The 15,411-nt window shown below is 38.8% G+C and overlaps 1 protein-coding gene, 1 long non-coding RNA gene and 1 pseudogene across 2 annotated transcripts in view; 1 reads left to right on the top strand and 2 right to left on the bottom strand.

The window, feature by feature from the left end:
* Positions 1–15,411, top strand: part of PSD3 (pleckstrin and Sec7 domain containing 3) — a 522,661-nt gene that overhangs the window by 103,572 nt on the left and 403,678 nt on the right. The window contains exons 3-4 of the mRNA XM_035003894.1: positions 5,352–6,435; positions 9,138–9,533. Of these exons, the coding sequence (XP_034859785.1) occupies positions 5,352–6,435; positions 9,138–9,533 (1,480 nt within the window). The remainder of the gene's footprint in view (positions 1–5,351; positions 6,436–9,137; positions 9,534–15,411) is intronic.
* On the bottom strand, positions 6,829–15,142 carry LOC118009900. The gene is made up of 3 exons (XR_004679055.1): positions 15,072–15,142; positions 14,801–14,903; positions 6,829–6,911 (listed from the first exon to the last, which is right to left on the bottom strand). It is a non-coding gene; the product is annotated as an uncharacterized LOC118009900 (long non-coding RNA).
* Positions 8,252–8,426, bottom strand: LOC118010134 (annotated as a pseudogene).

Raw genomic sequence — 15,411 nt, 5'->3', positions numbered from 1 at the left:
GCTTTAAAATATGAGCTAACATCATGTCCACTTATTTCATGTATTTGTACTACTATATGTAATGTACAGCTAAGATTCTCTTGATATTTGTAAGGGGAGAGGTGACTTCTTGCAAGGGCTGGTGATTAAGGGAAGACTTAATTAGAGAAAGGGGATTTGAGTTAGGTCTTGAAGGATGAAAACAATCTGGTCATTTAGAGATGGGAAGAAAAACTGTGTCCTATGGGGAAAAGAGATTGAGCAAAGGCAAAGGCATGTATATATAGTTAACTTAATTTCCAGTATATATTTGAGAGAACCTTTTCAAGGTATTCATGTGCTGTATCCCTTCTTCAGTTAGAGAAGTAATAGTATAGTATATTTGAAAAGAGTTGAACAAGAGAAAAAGAGTAATTTGGGGAAGATAGATTAGGACTGGTTTGGGATTGGGACTTCTAGCTCAAGGAGTTTAGACTTTATTCTGTACGCAGTGTGAAATTACAGAAAGCAACATAATTTTTGGTTTAGGAACAAAATGGGAAAATGAGGCTGGGCATTGGTTAACCATTTCAGAAGATTTTTAAATTTCAGGGAAAAGATTGAAGACACACATATTAGGGTACTTTACTACTAATAAAGGTGGAGGGGCGGGGAGGGATGTAAAGCATAGTAGAGGTAGAATAGAAAAGCTCTGATTTTTTATTTGTTGTGTCAGGTTGGTAGAGTATATCATTCAGTTGAGCCTGGTTTCTCACCTAACTAATGTTAGATGGCTGATTTAATTCTTAAATCCCTTCAACCTTTGAAATTCTATATTCTTTGGTCCTTGAATTTTTGTAAAGATATCTAGCTTAGAGAAATAATGAAAAACATTTAAAATCTAAAGGAAATATTTCCTACTGTGGACTAAGTACTTCTCTATTCATTTTAAGCTCTTTTACTATGTTAAAGAAGGGAAATTATCTTTTTGGATTATTCAGTTTTTTCTTTCATTGCATATTAACAATAAATTTATAGCTTTAAAGTGCTGAAGAAACTGATTAATGGAGAGAAAACTGTTAAGAGCTCAAAAAAAGTGTAAAACATAAAAAATGTTTTAAAAAAGTGTAAAAGGTATAAACAGATGCCAATATAGGATATTTCCCAATTCATTTTGTGAAGCCAGCATTACCCTAATACCAAAGCCGGGTGAAGATAATACAAGACAACTGCAGACCAATATTGCTCACCCAAAATACTAGAAACCTGAATTTAGCAACATATAAAAAGGATTATACACTCCGACCAAGTGAGATTTATTTCAGGGATGAAGGTTGGTTCAGTATATAAAAATCAGTTAATGTAATACACCGTGTTACTAGAAAAAAATATGAAATCCATATGAGCATCTCAACAGAGAAAAAGCATTTGACAGAATTCGACACCATTTCGTGATAAAAACACTCGACATACTAGGAATAGAAGGGATCTTCCTCAGCCTGATAGAAGGCATTTGTTAAAAGTCCACAGCTAACATTATATTTAATGGTAAGAGACTGAAAGCTTTCTCCTAAGTTTAAGAACAAGAAAAGATTGTCTGCTCTTACCACTTCTTTTTTTTTTTTTTAAGATTTTTATTTGAGAGAGAGAGAGAGAGAGCGAGCTCGCCCATGAGCCGGGGGTGGGGGGAGGGGCAGAGGGAGAAGCAGACTCTGCTGAGTAGGGAGCCTAACTTGGTGTTCAGTCCCAGGACCCTGAGATCATGACCTGAGCTGAACGCAGGCGCTTAACCAACTGAGCCACCCAGGCATCCCTGCTCTTACCACTTCTAATCAGCGTTGTACTAGAGGTTTAGCTAGAGCAGTTAGGCCAAAAAAAAAGAAAGAAAAGAAATAAAAGGAGATAGATAATAAAGAAAAAGTTAAATTTTTTATTTTCATGGATGACATGATTTTGTATGTAGGAAATCCACAAAAAAGCTATTAGAACTTATAAGTTCAGCAAGGTTGCAGGATATAAGTTCAGTGATATTTGTAAGGGGAGAGGTGACTTCTTGCAAGGGCTGGTAACCAATTGTATTTCTCTGTGTTAGCAATGAATAATCTGAAAATGCAAGTTTAAAATGACAGTTCTACTTATAACAGTATCAAAAAGAATAAACTACTGAGGGGAATAAATTTAACAAAAATAATGCAAAATTTGTACATTTAAAATTACAAAAGAATGCTAAGAGAAATTAAAGAAAAATAAATGGAAAGACAGTCTGTAGCATAGATCAAAAGATGTAATGGTAATATTGTTAAGATTCCAGTACTCTACAGATTTACCCAAGTCTCTGAAAATTTCAGCTGTCTGACAAGCTGATCCTAATTCATATAGGAAATGCAAGGGGCCCAGAGTAGTCAAAACAACTTGGAAAAGGATGAACAAAGTACGACTCAAACTTCCTGATTTTACTTTCTACAGAGTTATAATAATCAAGGTGGTGTAATACCAGCTACAAGAAAGGCTTCTAGCTCAATGGAATAGAATTGAGAGTCCAGAAATAAACCTTTACACTTAGGGTCAGTTGATTTTCTACAAGGGTATCAAGGCAGATTTTCTACAAGGATATCAAGGAGTTCAGTGGGGGAAGGAATAGTTTTTGTCAACAGATAGTGTTGGGACAACTGGATATCCACATAAAAAATGAAGTTGGATCTGTACCTCACACCATATACAAAAATTAACTCCAAATGGATCAAAGATCTAAATGTGATAGCTAACACTGTAAAACTCTTAGAAGAAGATGTAGGAATACATTTTTGTGATCTTGGACAATAATTTGATACATATAACACCAAAAGCACAAGCAACGAAAGAAAAAAGTAGATAAGTTAGATTTTATCAAAATTAAATACCTTTGTGCTTCAGAAGACACTATCAACTAAGGGAAAAGACAACCCACAGAATGGGAGAAAATATTTGCAAAGTATATATCTGATAAAGAACTTCTGTCAGGAATACATAAAGAACTCTTACAGCCCAATAATAAAAAGAAAAGTAACTGAATTATAAAATGGGCAAAGGATCTGAACAGATACGTCTCTAAAGAAAATGTACAGATGACCAATTTGTATATGACAGGATGCTCAATATCAGTCACTAGAGAAATGCAAATCAAAACTACAGTGAGGGGACACCTGGGTGACTCAGTTGTTAAGCATCTGCCTTCGGCTCAGGTCTTGATCCCAGGGTCCTGGGGTCAAGCCCCACATCGGGCTCCCTGCTCCGCGGGAAGCCTGCTTCTCCCTCTCCCGCTACCCCTGCTTGTGTTCCCTCTCTCGCTGTGTCTCTCTCTGTCAAATAAATAAATAAAATCTTAAAAAAAAAAAAAAAACTATAGTGAGATACCATTTCAATCTCACCAGGACAGGTAGAATTAAAAAAAGATGGACAATAATGGTACTCTCAGATTTTGCTGGTAGGAATGTAAAATGGTGCCGTTACTTTGGAAAACTGGCAGTTTCTCAAACACTAAACATAGAATAACCATGAGACCCAGAAATGCCACTCATAGGTGTATATCCAAGAAAATTGAAAATAAATGTAGACACAAAAACTTGTATACAAATGTTTATTATTCCTAATAGCCAAAAAGTAGAAACAACACAAATTCCGTCAAGTGATGAATGGACAAAGAAACTATGCCATATCCATGTAATGAAATATTGTTTGGCAATAAAAAGGAATGAAGTTCTGATACATGCCACAATGTGGATAAACCTTGAAAACATTGTGCTAAGTGAAAAAAGCCAGACACATATTATATGATTCCATTTTTATGACATGTCCAGAATACACAAATCCGTAGAGACAGAAAGTAGATTGCTCATTACCAGGGGCTGAGGAGACAGGGCAATGAGGAGTGACAGCTGATGGATATGGGTTTTTTTTTGGATGGGTGGTGAAATGTTCTGGAATTAGACAGTGGTAATGGTATAATTTAGTGAGCAGATTACAAACCACTGAATCTTCAAAGAGGAAAAAAATCTCAATATGCCATCCTAGTAAGAGAGATCTTACTGTTTTTAACTGTCTTTGTTTCAAAGTCAGGATTTGAAGAGATGCTCCCTCTTCAGATTTCAGCAAGCCACATTCTCTTAGTCCTGTCTTATGAAGGTATTATAAGTACTGCCATCAGAGAGAAGTGCTTGTTGGGTTCCATCCATACCTTATTCAAATTTAATTTAAAAAATATATTTCAAATTACTTAAAAAAATGGAACATTAGTATACACTCTCAGATGTATTACTATTCATCATATTTTGCATACTGTGGGATACCATATGTTAACTCATGTTTCCAAGTTAACCTCATTTTATGCATGCCTTGGAATCAAGTCCTCCCTGTCATTTTAGTGTATATATTCAGATATTTAATATTTCACTAAGTAGGAAGCTTGTAGTTCACAGTGCTTTAAAAATATCAACAACACAACAACAAATGTCCTCTTTCATAAAGTTGTCAAAGTGAGTACACTACATTTCTAGTGTAGATGAGGACTTTCTTCATACAAAGTAACCAAAACCAAATTCAGAAGGAAATTGGATTATCAGAGCTGATTGAACTGTAACTGTTATCCATAAACTCCCAGTTTAAATTTTTCTTCATCAGAACATTTTCGTTGTTCTCACCGACTGCCATTTTAATAAGAAAATGTAAATTTGGTTTGTTGCAGTAAATATGTACTAATTATTGTTTTTACTGCTTCATATATTGGGGTTCTGTATAACACACATTTAGGTTTTATGCAACTGGGATCCTGGAAATTTTTCTTAACACATTAAGTATCCTATTCCATTTTGACTTCACTCTCATTCTCCAAGGATGTTCTGAAAGCCTTTTTTCCCCATAGAAATCCAATAGTGAAGGGGAGGCTTCCAGCTGAAAAAGTATTTACTGACTTTAAATAGATCATATCTGTCTCGGAGATTGCACTGCACAAATGCTGTTGGCTGGATCATAAGGCTCTTTGTTTTTATGCCCAATATAAATATTCTAGTTACTACTTCACAAGTGGTATACGGCAAGTGGTACGGATTTTATTTCAATCCCTTTTTGCATGTGCAGCAACTGAGTTGCATGTGTGGGACTTTATCAAAACGGTGAAAGATGGCGTGTGTCATTAGATGCCTCCTTCTGTACTAAAACCCTTACCCTCATGTAAGCTAAGTAGAAGGGACCACTGGGAAAGTTACGAGAAGAATGTGTTGCTGGGTGGCTGAGGGGCAGGAGACAGTGAAAGAATCAAACAAGGACTATTGAGTACCTGATATGTGTTGTTATTTATTAATATACATTGGAACCTGTTGTTCAAAACAAGTTATGTGTCTATTCTGTTCTGTTCATAGGTGATCATGGAGGAAGCACTTTACTGCCACCGAATGTCACAAATGAATTTCCAGAATATGGGACCATGGAGGAGAGTGGAGAAGGCCTAAGAACTTCTCTTGGGTTTGATACAGAGTCTCTGCCAGGCGGCCCACAGGGGCAGCAGGGGGCCCAGCTTCTCGATGGCCACCACTCTGGGCCTGACAGTGTTACAGAAGGACCAAAAGATGTCAGAGAGTCCCTCTCTCAAAGTCACCTCAAGGAACAAAGTTTACAACCCATTGACTCTTTGATTTCAACTCTGGAAGCCACAGAAGCCAGAATAGCTTCAGGAACATTACAGGCTACAAAGGTACTGGACAAAGATGCTGTTTCTAGTTTTTCAGTTCAGCAGGTGGAGAGGGAGCTGGATACTGCCCTTCATAAAACAAAGAGACACAGAGCCAACAAATTATTTCCTGCTGGCCAAGGAAAAGGACCAGATATACCTCTTTCAGCTAAAGTTACGACTGAGGAGAATTCTTATTTGAGCACCCAGAAGGATCTGACTGTACTATTAACTGGAGAGGCTCAGGCAGAGCTTTCCGAGATAACTGATAATGGTAGAAAAGGGGCTCTTCGTGTGCAGGAGCCCGCTCGTCCGGTCTCCTCTCTGGGGAACCCAGCAGCGACCCATACTTCTGCGGGCAGTGTTGGTTTTTTGAGGGAGAGAAGGTCTGACCAAGGTAGCTCCACAGGACGCCCCGGCCGGGTCAAACATGTGGAATTTCAAGGGGTGGAAATACTGTGGACAGGAGGGGAGAAAAGAGAGATACAGCACCCTGTGGATTTTGAGATCCCATTGGAAAGGCCGACCTCTCCTGAAAGCAGAGAGTTTTCCAACGTGCCAAGCCATCTCCTCTCATCTGCTGGTTTGTATAATTCAGTTGGTTTGACAGAGAGTGTTTGGGATGGAACCTGGAGCACTTCATCAGAGAAGCCAGACACTAGCTCAGGGACGTTTTCCCCTCTGCCTCTTGTCGACAGTGGAGAGGATGAGGTCTTCCTAAAGGAAAACAGAGAACATCCTGAGAAGAAACCTGAACTGGAGAGAGACAAGGGAAGGTGAGCTCCCATAGTCATCCTGCTGTCTCTGATGCCTGGTACACATTATAGGAGACCGTCATCCTGTGCTTGGCTATGAGAACTCAACACAGTATCCTGGGGCCTTGTTATCATAGAGTGCAGGAGAAGTTACTGTAAGCTGGATTCCTTCTAAGTCCCGAAGATACTAAAGTGATCTTGTTATAAAGCTGTCCATCAGGCATAGACTAGGGAAGCAGAGTTATGGAGAAACTGCGAACCCATCCATTTTTGACATTTTTTATATTTGACAGGTTTCAAGTTTTCCAGCGTCAAGATAGCTACGTATACAATACCCCGCAGTTATCTTTGATAGTATGAAAAGATTTGGACTCTTGACATATCCTACAGTAACTGTATCTTACCTTAGGCACTTCTTCTGGATGCAACACCAGTGCCTGCACACAAGCTGCAGACGTGTGAATGCAGAGGTTTTGGGTGCGGGCTGCCTCAGTTTCCTAGGTTTAGAAAGGAGGTCAGGAGGTCAGAAGTAGACTTTATAATTCAGTTGTTTGTGGTATTGACATGAGAATCCCTTCTCCCAAGTAGCACGTGTTTTGATTTTGGGCCTGATAAGTCAACTTACATATATGGTATTTCCTGATCTTTCCACACATTTCTGACATCTGCACCAGCTTAGAGCCTGGATAAATGGAAGACAGGACCCAGCTTTCTTCACCTCTCTTGATTGCAGTGCTCCTTCTGGCAGAATGATTTGTTGTATACTCTCATTTCCAATTTGTACCATCTTTTCTCCCATCAGTCCTCAGAACACCACATTTTACAGTTTATGTGGGAGAACATTTATGTCAAGGCTGTCGGGTTTTTGTTTGTTTGGTGTAAGGAAATGCCTTTTCCTCTGCAGTTAATTAACAAATCCATCTAGAGTGATGCTCCTTTAGGATGGTTATCAGGACTCCTCCTCTCTACTCCTTCCCCCCCCACCCCCCTAACACATAAAATCTCTAGACTTCCCTCACAAGCAGCCTTGATATGTGGCACATGGCTCAGTAATTATATTCCCACTGGAATATGCACTTTTGCATATTATTAATTCATTCTTCCTTTCCTCTCTCTCTCTTTCCACAAATAGTGTTTGATTGTCTACGATGTTATTGACCCTGCTAGATGCTGGACATAAAAGAATGTTCAAAATAGAGAATGGCCTGTGGTCACTGCCTTCATGGAGTTTACTGCTGAAGATAAACACTGACCATATAAACATATTAATAATTATAGGATCATAAATAGTGGTAGGTTCTGTGAAGTAGAGGAAGAGAGACATACTAGAAAAAATAACTTAAATTCAGTTGATGGCTCTGAGGCGGCCTTTCTGTGGAAATGATAAGTAGGCTGAAACTTGAGAAATAAGTATGAGTTAACCAGGCAGAGTACTGGGAGGAAAAAGACTCCAGGGAGGGCGGGAACAGCATGTGTAAAGGAGGGCTGCCTGACTACACGTGCTTCCTGGAGTTGTGTGAGACAAAGGCAAGTTGGACAGCAGTGTGGCTGGACCACAGGGAAGCAGGGGTGGGGGGGTGGGGGGTGAGTATGGAGGGGTAGGGAGGAGCTTCCTCATAGGAACTTGCCATTTTATTCCATAAGCAGTGAGAAGCTGTTTAGAGATATAAACCCAGAATACTATTTGGTATATGGTAGACCTTTGTAATTTAAAAACAACAGAGACAACTGTATTGTTGATTGTGAGTCCTCATAATACCTAGGAATATGGATACTTACGAGGTAGTTTTCTTTCTATTTTTATTGTATTCCTGTTTATAGGAATCTGAGGCTCAGAGGTTAAGTAAAGTTTTCTAAAGTGACATAGCTGGTAATTGGCACATCCATCATTCAGCTCCAGGTTTTTTTAACTCTTGACCTCTTGCTCTTACTGAGTTTTAAATTTTTTCAATTAGCAATAATCGCGCCTCGGATAAACCTCATTGGCTACGATACTGCCACTGCACAAAGCTAAGAGTTTTAAATTTTTTATTTAGTTATCCTAATGTTCATTTTTAATATTTGAACAGAATGCTGCATACTAATTAGTTGGTGCTCTACCCATGTATATTAAATTGTAAGTTGTTTATAGGTTTTCACTGTTTTGGTTAGCCTTGGAATTAACATGTTTGTTGGCTTTAAAAAAAAAACAACTTTTTTTAAAGGTCATTCACTGGCTCTCTAATTTTGGGCTTGAAATCTCTGCAGTGCTGCCTTGTTGTCAGCAGGGGGCGAGCCTTGGATTCTAATGTATTCATCCTCTTGAGGGCGTTTGTTCTTTTTAAATCAGAAAGTATTAATAGACTGATGAAAGTTTAGTGTATTTTTACTCCATTAAGTTTACACGATATATTTATGGGTCCGTTAAAATTGAGGATGACAGTAGCTGCTAATAATTTGAATTATTATTTGGAGTTTAGTTGACCAGATAGAGTCACATACTGGGAAACTAGTGTGAAACCATATAAATTATTTAGAGGGTAGTGTAGCACATGTATGCCAAGAGGTTTGTCAACCCGAATATGTTTCCGTGGTATCTTCCTTTCGAAATATATTAAAATATAAGCCCAAAGAATATAATTGCTAGCTTTACAGAATATTATCTTTTTTATATGGTTGAAGGGGAAAAAATAAAAAGAGTATTAGCCTAATTTTGAAATTCTTTATTCTTATTTCCTTTCCAGGATTCTTGAGCAAGAGGAGCACTTTAGGGGAGGAGATGATGATATCCTTGGGCCTGGGTATGCAGAGGACTCCACTGATGTGTACAGCTCCCAGTTTGAAACCATTTTGGACAACACTTCCTTATACTACAGTGCTGAGTCCTTGGAGACATTATATTCAGAACCTGATAGCTACTTTAGCTTTGAAATGCCCCTAACTCCAATGATACAGCAGCGCATTAAGGAAGGCAGTCAGTTCCTGGACAGGACGTCGGTGGCAGGACAGCAAGATGTCCTGAGCGTCTCAGCAGATGGTGGAATAGTGATGGGCTATTCTAGTGGGATCACCAATGGGCTGAATGACACCAGTGACTCCATCTACATGAAAGGCACACCAGAGATTGCTTTCTGGGGAAGGTACTAGCTCTATTCTCATTAATTTCATGTGGTGGTTTTTGTTTCATTTTCTTTTTGGGAGATCTGAGTGTGGAATATATCTAAGCAGCATTTGGCCAATTTCCGTGGATATAAGTGAATGATGGGAGTAGAAAGTAATTTGGGTTTTAGGGGCAGGCAGAGTACACCCTAGCAGTTTGCTAAATTGGCAAGCTGTGGTTATTGTATTTGGTGATGTTTCCTGGACTACAGTATGTAAATTGGATCCTAAGCAAATATTCGTGGGTGAGGAGTAGGTGTCATCTCCCGTGGTGCAGCTTTGGTGGCCATGGTATGGTGCTGTGAAAAGAACACAGAGCTGTTGACTTCTGTTTTGGCACTGATAGTGGTTGATGACTTGAAGCGGGTTGCTTGACTACGCCAGAAATTCCTTAATTGCAAATTGAGGGTGTTGGGTTAGCTGGGCACCAGAGTCTCTTCCAGGCCTTTGCTCTGTGAGGTCCTGCTCTTTCGGGCATTCTTCCTGTTCCTGAGATGGTGGGGGAAGGATCTGATTATATGAATGCTTGGTAGAGCTGATACTTGGTCAAGGCTGTAAATACTTCCTCTCTCTACTTTAGGATTTGAGTCTATCTGGGAGCTAAGATGACAAATTACATTGTTTATATGTGCCATACCTGTCATTTAGTGATTCCCTGTCTGTCTGGATTATCCAGCATTTCATTTCTTCTTGTTCATCATCCTCAGGCGATTTACTTGTCATTTAGCATCTTGATCAATGCACAGGGAATACTAAATTTCAAACGATTTTGTGAATTTGGTTTTAATATAATTTTCCTGAATTAATGTGTGTCAGTGTGTGTGTGTTGGGAGAGGTGGAGGGGAGGTTAAATGGAGATAAACTATTTTAAAGCTGTATGAAAAAGTGTCAGTGCTTTTTTTAAGTGAGTATTCATGTTACAGGTTTCCAGTGAGCCTCTCTTAGTGAGCAGTCCATCTTATGTTGAGCATTTTCTAGATTTCATTGGATGAACACATTCAAGACTGGCATGTTATAGCATTGCAGCTATGCATTGCCATGTGAAATGGACCATGGATGTTGATTGACTTCTTGGATAACTAGTGAGATAATTAAAAAAATCTCTAGTCTCAAAAGCAGAAGACCTTGGTCTGAAATACTTGGGCAAGCCACTTATTTTCTCTGATACCCACTCTCTTTATTGTCAAAATGGGGTTAATGATATCCAGTATGCTATGTGGCTATATTAAAGAGTTAATATAGATTTAAGCAACTAGCATAGTGCCTGGTATAAAGTAGGAGCTTGAGTAAAGGTTTTGTGAATCAGAATTGGTTTGGCTGCTAAGTCCACATTTAGGCTTCCTGCATCTCTTGAGAGGGACGGCGTCCCTGAGAGGGAGGGTGTCTCTGGAGGGGATCTTTGAGGGGAAGATGTTTCTGAAGAGGGTGGTCCTCCCTTCAGAGGGGGGACCTTTTTGCTTTACTCTTCTGTCCTTTTTTTTCACCATCATCTCTGATAGCTAAGTTGTAATAAAATGCGGTAGTGTAGGCATGCAGATATTTTATTAAAATTTCGGTCCAACTTTCTGGGGTGAGTTGAAGTTATTTATATAACAGGCCCAAAAATAGGTTGAGGGAGCTGAGAGGTTTTGTGACTGAGAGGCTTTGTTGTAGAAGCTACAGGGAGGGTAAGTAAATAAAAAGAAGAGGTGAACATCAGCGAATCAGATCGGGAAGGAATTAGGTGAAAGTTTTATCAAATGTATGGTCTGCTTACTTGGAATAGGAAGTAGTCATGATTGGGGCCAGCAAAGGTGCCAGTCATTTTTAGTAGGGCAGAGTTAGATATAGTTAAGGAAGAGTATTATCGTAGGTTACAGGATTTTAGCATCTCACATTTAGACAGCAGTATACTTCAGTCCATCTCAAGACAAAGCTTCGTTACCTGCACTGTAAAACCATGAGATCTTGGCCAGTAGTAAGACAAACCAAGAAACAGATTGTTAACTATAGGGAACAATCTGATGGTTACCAGAGGGGAGGTGGGTAGGGAGATGGGTGAAATAGGGAGTAGGGAGTGCAACAGCACTTTCAGAGCAACCCCGTCCCCCCATGTGTTAATACCATGTACATGAATTCAAGAAGGACCACCCTTTTGTCTTTTGGCGCACAGTTTATTTAACAATATGATTGATAGAAGAAATGAGTTGGTACTTTACCATTCTATACAGTGATTGAATCTTCTTGGATTTTCTTATATATAGTAATTATAATGCTTGCATGATTTATACTAGAATTGCTTTTCCTCATTTCAAGTTTCATATAGAAGAAAGAAAAGAATGCATCTTCTCTATTAACATTAGCATGATCTAAGAGAGTGATTATCCCTGTTTTTTGTCTAAAACCAGTTTTATCAGAGAAGTAAAGCAACAATTTCTACATCTGCAAGACAAGAGTTTGGCTTAAGCCGGTATGTATAGATAGATGTGTGTGGGGGTGTGTACATGTGTGCATGCAGGAGCCAATTCCTATCGTCCAGGGGTTAATACTTGGAGAACGCCCACGGGAGTTCACTATAGAAAAAATCTTCTATGTCAGAAAGTTGGGATACATTATAAGCTTGCATTATTTCAAGAATCAGTTTCCAAATATTATTCTTCGTCTCACTTTTAAACATAAATGTTTAAAGTCTTGAAAATACAAATAAAAAATATGAATATAATGAACTTGTTTTTCCTGTTAAAAAAAGGCACGAGTCACCAGCAATGACAACAAAAAGAATCCAAACAAAACCCCTCTGCCCCCAAAACAAAACAAAAACAAAAAGAGAGAGAGAACAGATATTTAAATCAACTGTTTTTTAACAAAAAATATATATTATTTGTATTATGTGGATGGATGAGATGGGGGGATTAAGGAGCGCACTTAGTATGATGAGCACAAGGTGTTGTAATGAAAGTGTTGAACACCCACCTGAAACTAATAATACACTGTATGTTAACTAACTGGAATTTAAATTAAAACTTTAAAAAAAATAAGATGGAATTCCTAGTACTGAATGAGAAGCATCTTAGAGATGTGCCCCCCAAACTTCTCTCCCAGCTCTGGCATTCTTCCTCATGATTCCTGAACTGGTGGTCATTCTACCCTTCCTTGAACCCTGCTGGTGACTTGGATGGATCTATTTGTGGTCTTTGAGTTGGCATAAGATAGTAAATGATTATAGGTGGAAGAGGTTTTGTTTTATGATATGTGTCTCTATTCAGCTTAAAAAAAAATAGAGTGGGCTCAATGATCCTAAGAAATTTTAAAGAAACTGGAATGACTGTTATATTTTTCTTTACCCTCTCTGCCTTATTGGTGCTTTCAAGTTGCAGCATCAGAAGAATTGTAGGTTGAAGAATTATGACATTTTTCAGCTCGAAGGGGCCTTAGATAATCTTTCCTGTTTTTATGGTAAAGAATCCGAGTCCCAGTTTGGTGGGATGGATTTATTACCTGGTGAGAGATCCTGTACCAGAATTCAAATAGTCTGACTCTTAGACCAGATACATTCACTCTTCTAGGCTGCCTGGTCTCATACCTTTGTTCTTCTTCTAAATCTAATTTCTCTCATTCATAGGTCTATAGTACCAGGAGTCTGAGTTGGTAATTGTAGAACTTGGTGGTGGTGGTGGTGGTGTGTGTGTTTGAGAAAAAATTTACCAAATTGATAATGAACATGTCTCCATAAATTTTTTAAGTAATCAATGAGCAGGCTTTTAAACATTTCTTCTACATTAAAACATTCTTCTGCAGAGATAAGGAAGTAGACTATTGAGCCTGTTAAGGAAATCCAGATTAGAATGCACAGTTGCCAACCTGATTGACTTCCCTCAACCAAAACTGAGGGTCAGAGTGTTAGGATTCAAGGGAAAATTTTTTTTCCAATTTTATTAATAAATATGACATTTACATAAATAAAGTGCTAAATAAAACAAGTGCACATGCCTAGTATTTTGTCTCTATTCACCAGCCTTGCTGTTCCATTGGCAGTGGACTGGTGGGGGGGGGGGGTGTCTGACCATATTAAATAAAGGGAATCTGAAGAAGGCTCAAAGGAAAGGGGATGATATGACTAATGATATGACTAGTGACTAATGATATGACTATCTCCCTGATAATGCTTCTTTGATTCTAGCTAGACCTGAACCAAGAAATTAAGCCCGTCTCTGTTGAAGTATTGATTTTAATGTATAAAATGTTAGGTCTCAGCCAGTAGAAAAGATTATAAGATTACTTAGGTTGTCTCTGAGCACAATTTTATATCAAAGGCATCCTATAGGTTTTATTTAGTAAACACATGGTGCATACTTCTCATAAGAAGCCAGAAGAAAGAAGCTATTAATGTTCACATTTTCCAGATAAGGAAACTGAGGCATAGCACAACTGAGTAACTTGCTCAAAGTTACACAGGTGGTAAATGGCACATCCAGGATTTGAACCCAGGTAATCAGGCTCCAGAGTCCATTTATTATTGGTTTCAAAACAAAAATATATTTGGCATTGCCTAGGTATGTTTTAAAATCTTTTTCTACTTCAATATTTGCCTTTACTTTGTCATTAAAGGTGATTTCAGCAGCAGTACTTGACAGTGATTTCTTTTGAATGCAGGATGACACTGTTCTCTATTGTGTGGCTTCTTTAAAGACAGGTGCAAATGTTTGGGAACAGTGATGAGGATGTTGTATCGCTTCAGCAAAACTTAGTTCTGTCTCTCAGCAACATCTTCCAGTCTTGGATTTAGCCACGCGTTGGTGGCCAGAGGGGGTTGGTGTTCTCCGATACTCTCTCTCTCACCACTTAACTCAGAGAATAAGACATTTGAAATCTGTAATATTCTAGTATCAGGTCGGAAGGGACATTTTCAAAGAGTACATGTGCTCACTATTTGTCTTTTAAAGCATTATTTACCTTTGTGATATCAAATAGATCGTTCTTTATAAGGTGAAAACAATTCTTAAGACCCTGGACTAAACCTGGATAGGAATAGTAAAATTCTCTCAGGTGCTCTGAGTGCTCTGAACACTGAATATTGGCAAGGGAGCTGCGTGTCGGTCAGGAAAGAGCTCACCCTGTGAATGTAACTCAGTATTTTAATGAAGGAGCAAAGAGGAGCATCCCCTCCCGTTGTGGTCCGCTACAGAGCACTCAGGCTGATAGGGTCAGCAGTGCTGTGTGAAGTCCAGTCACATGGCTGCAAAATTAGAAAGGATAATTAGAGACTTACCGTTGTACATGTTCCAATGGGTTCCTTTGTGTCTGGGTGTTTCTCCCTCGCTGGCTTATCATCTGATGATTGCGACTCCAGTCAGTAAGTTCTGACCTGAAGACTGAAAGGCACAAATGTTGTCACTGTAACCATTAAGAGAGCTGAATACTGTCCATTTCTGTTGAGCTTGTGTTTGGACAGATGGGAAAAGAGAGATATCAAATACAGGAATATGGCAGGAGCTTTCTTTTGGTTCTCTGAAATATATAACACTGCTTTTTAAAATCACCTGTTTAGTGTAATGGATATATTTTACGTCTCAGCTTCCTAGTTTTTCTTTCAGATACTGCTCAGGATGTGGAGTACAGCAGAGGAGGTGAATTACATCTGCGTGCAACTGGTATGCCTGAGGAGAGTGCTCCAGCCAGTCTTGGTCCACTCTGAGTTCGGTAGTTTCGGCTTTTTGCCTTCCTCTTGTTCTCTCCCTCCCCTTCTCAGATGGAATGCTGGCATTTAAAAGTATCCCCTTTCCTCAGTTTTTCTCCTTCTCTAGTGTCTTTCTGTCTAGGAAAAAGTCACATGAAATAGGATTAATACAGAAGCTTGTGAAGTGTGGTTTCAAAATTTTT

Source organism: Mirounga leonina, unplaced genomic scaffold, assembly GCF_011800145.1.
Source record: "Mirounga leonina isolate KUSES-001 unplaced genomic scaffold, KU_Mleo_1.0 Mir_128, whole genome shotgun sequence".
Taxonomy (NCBI): Eukaryota; Metazoa; Chordata; class Mammalia; order Carnivora; family Phocidae; genus Mirounga; species Mirounga leonina.
The sequence above is the reverse complement of the archived record's forward strand: the minus strand, read 5'-3'. Positions and strand labels throughout refer to the sequence as shown.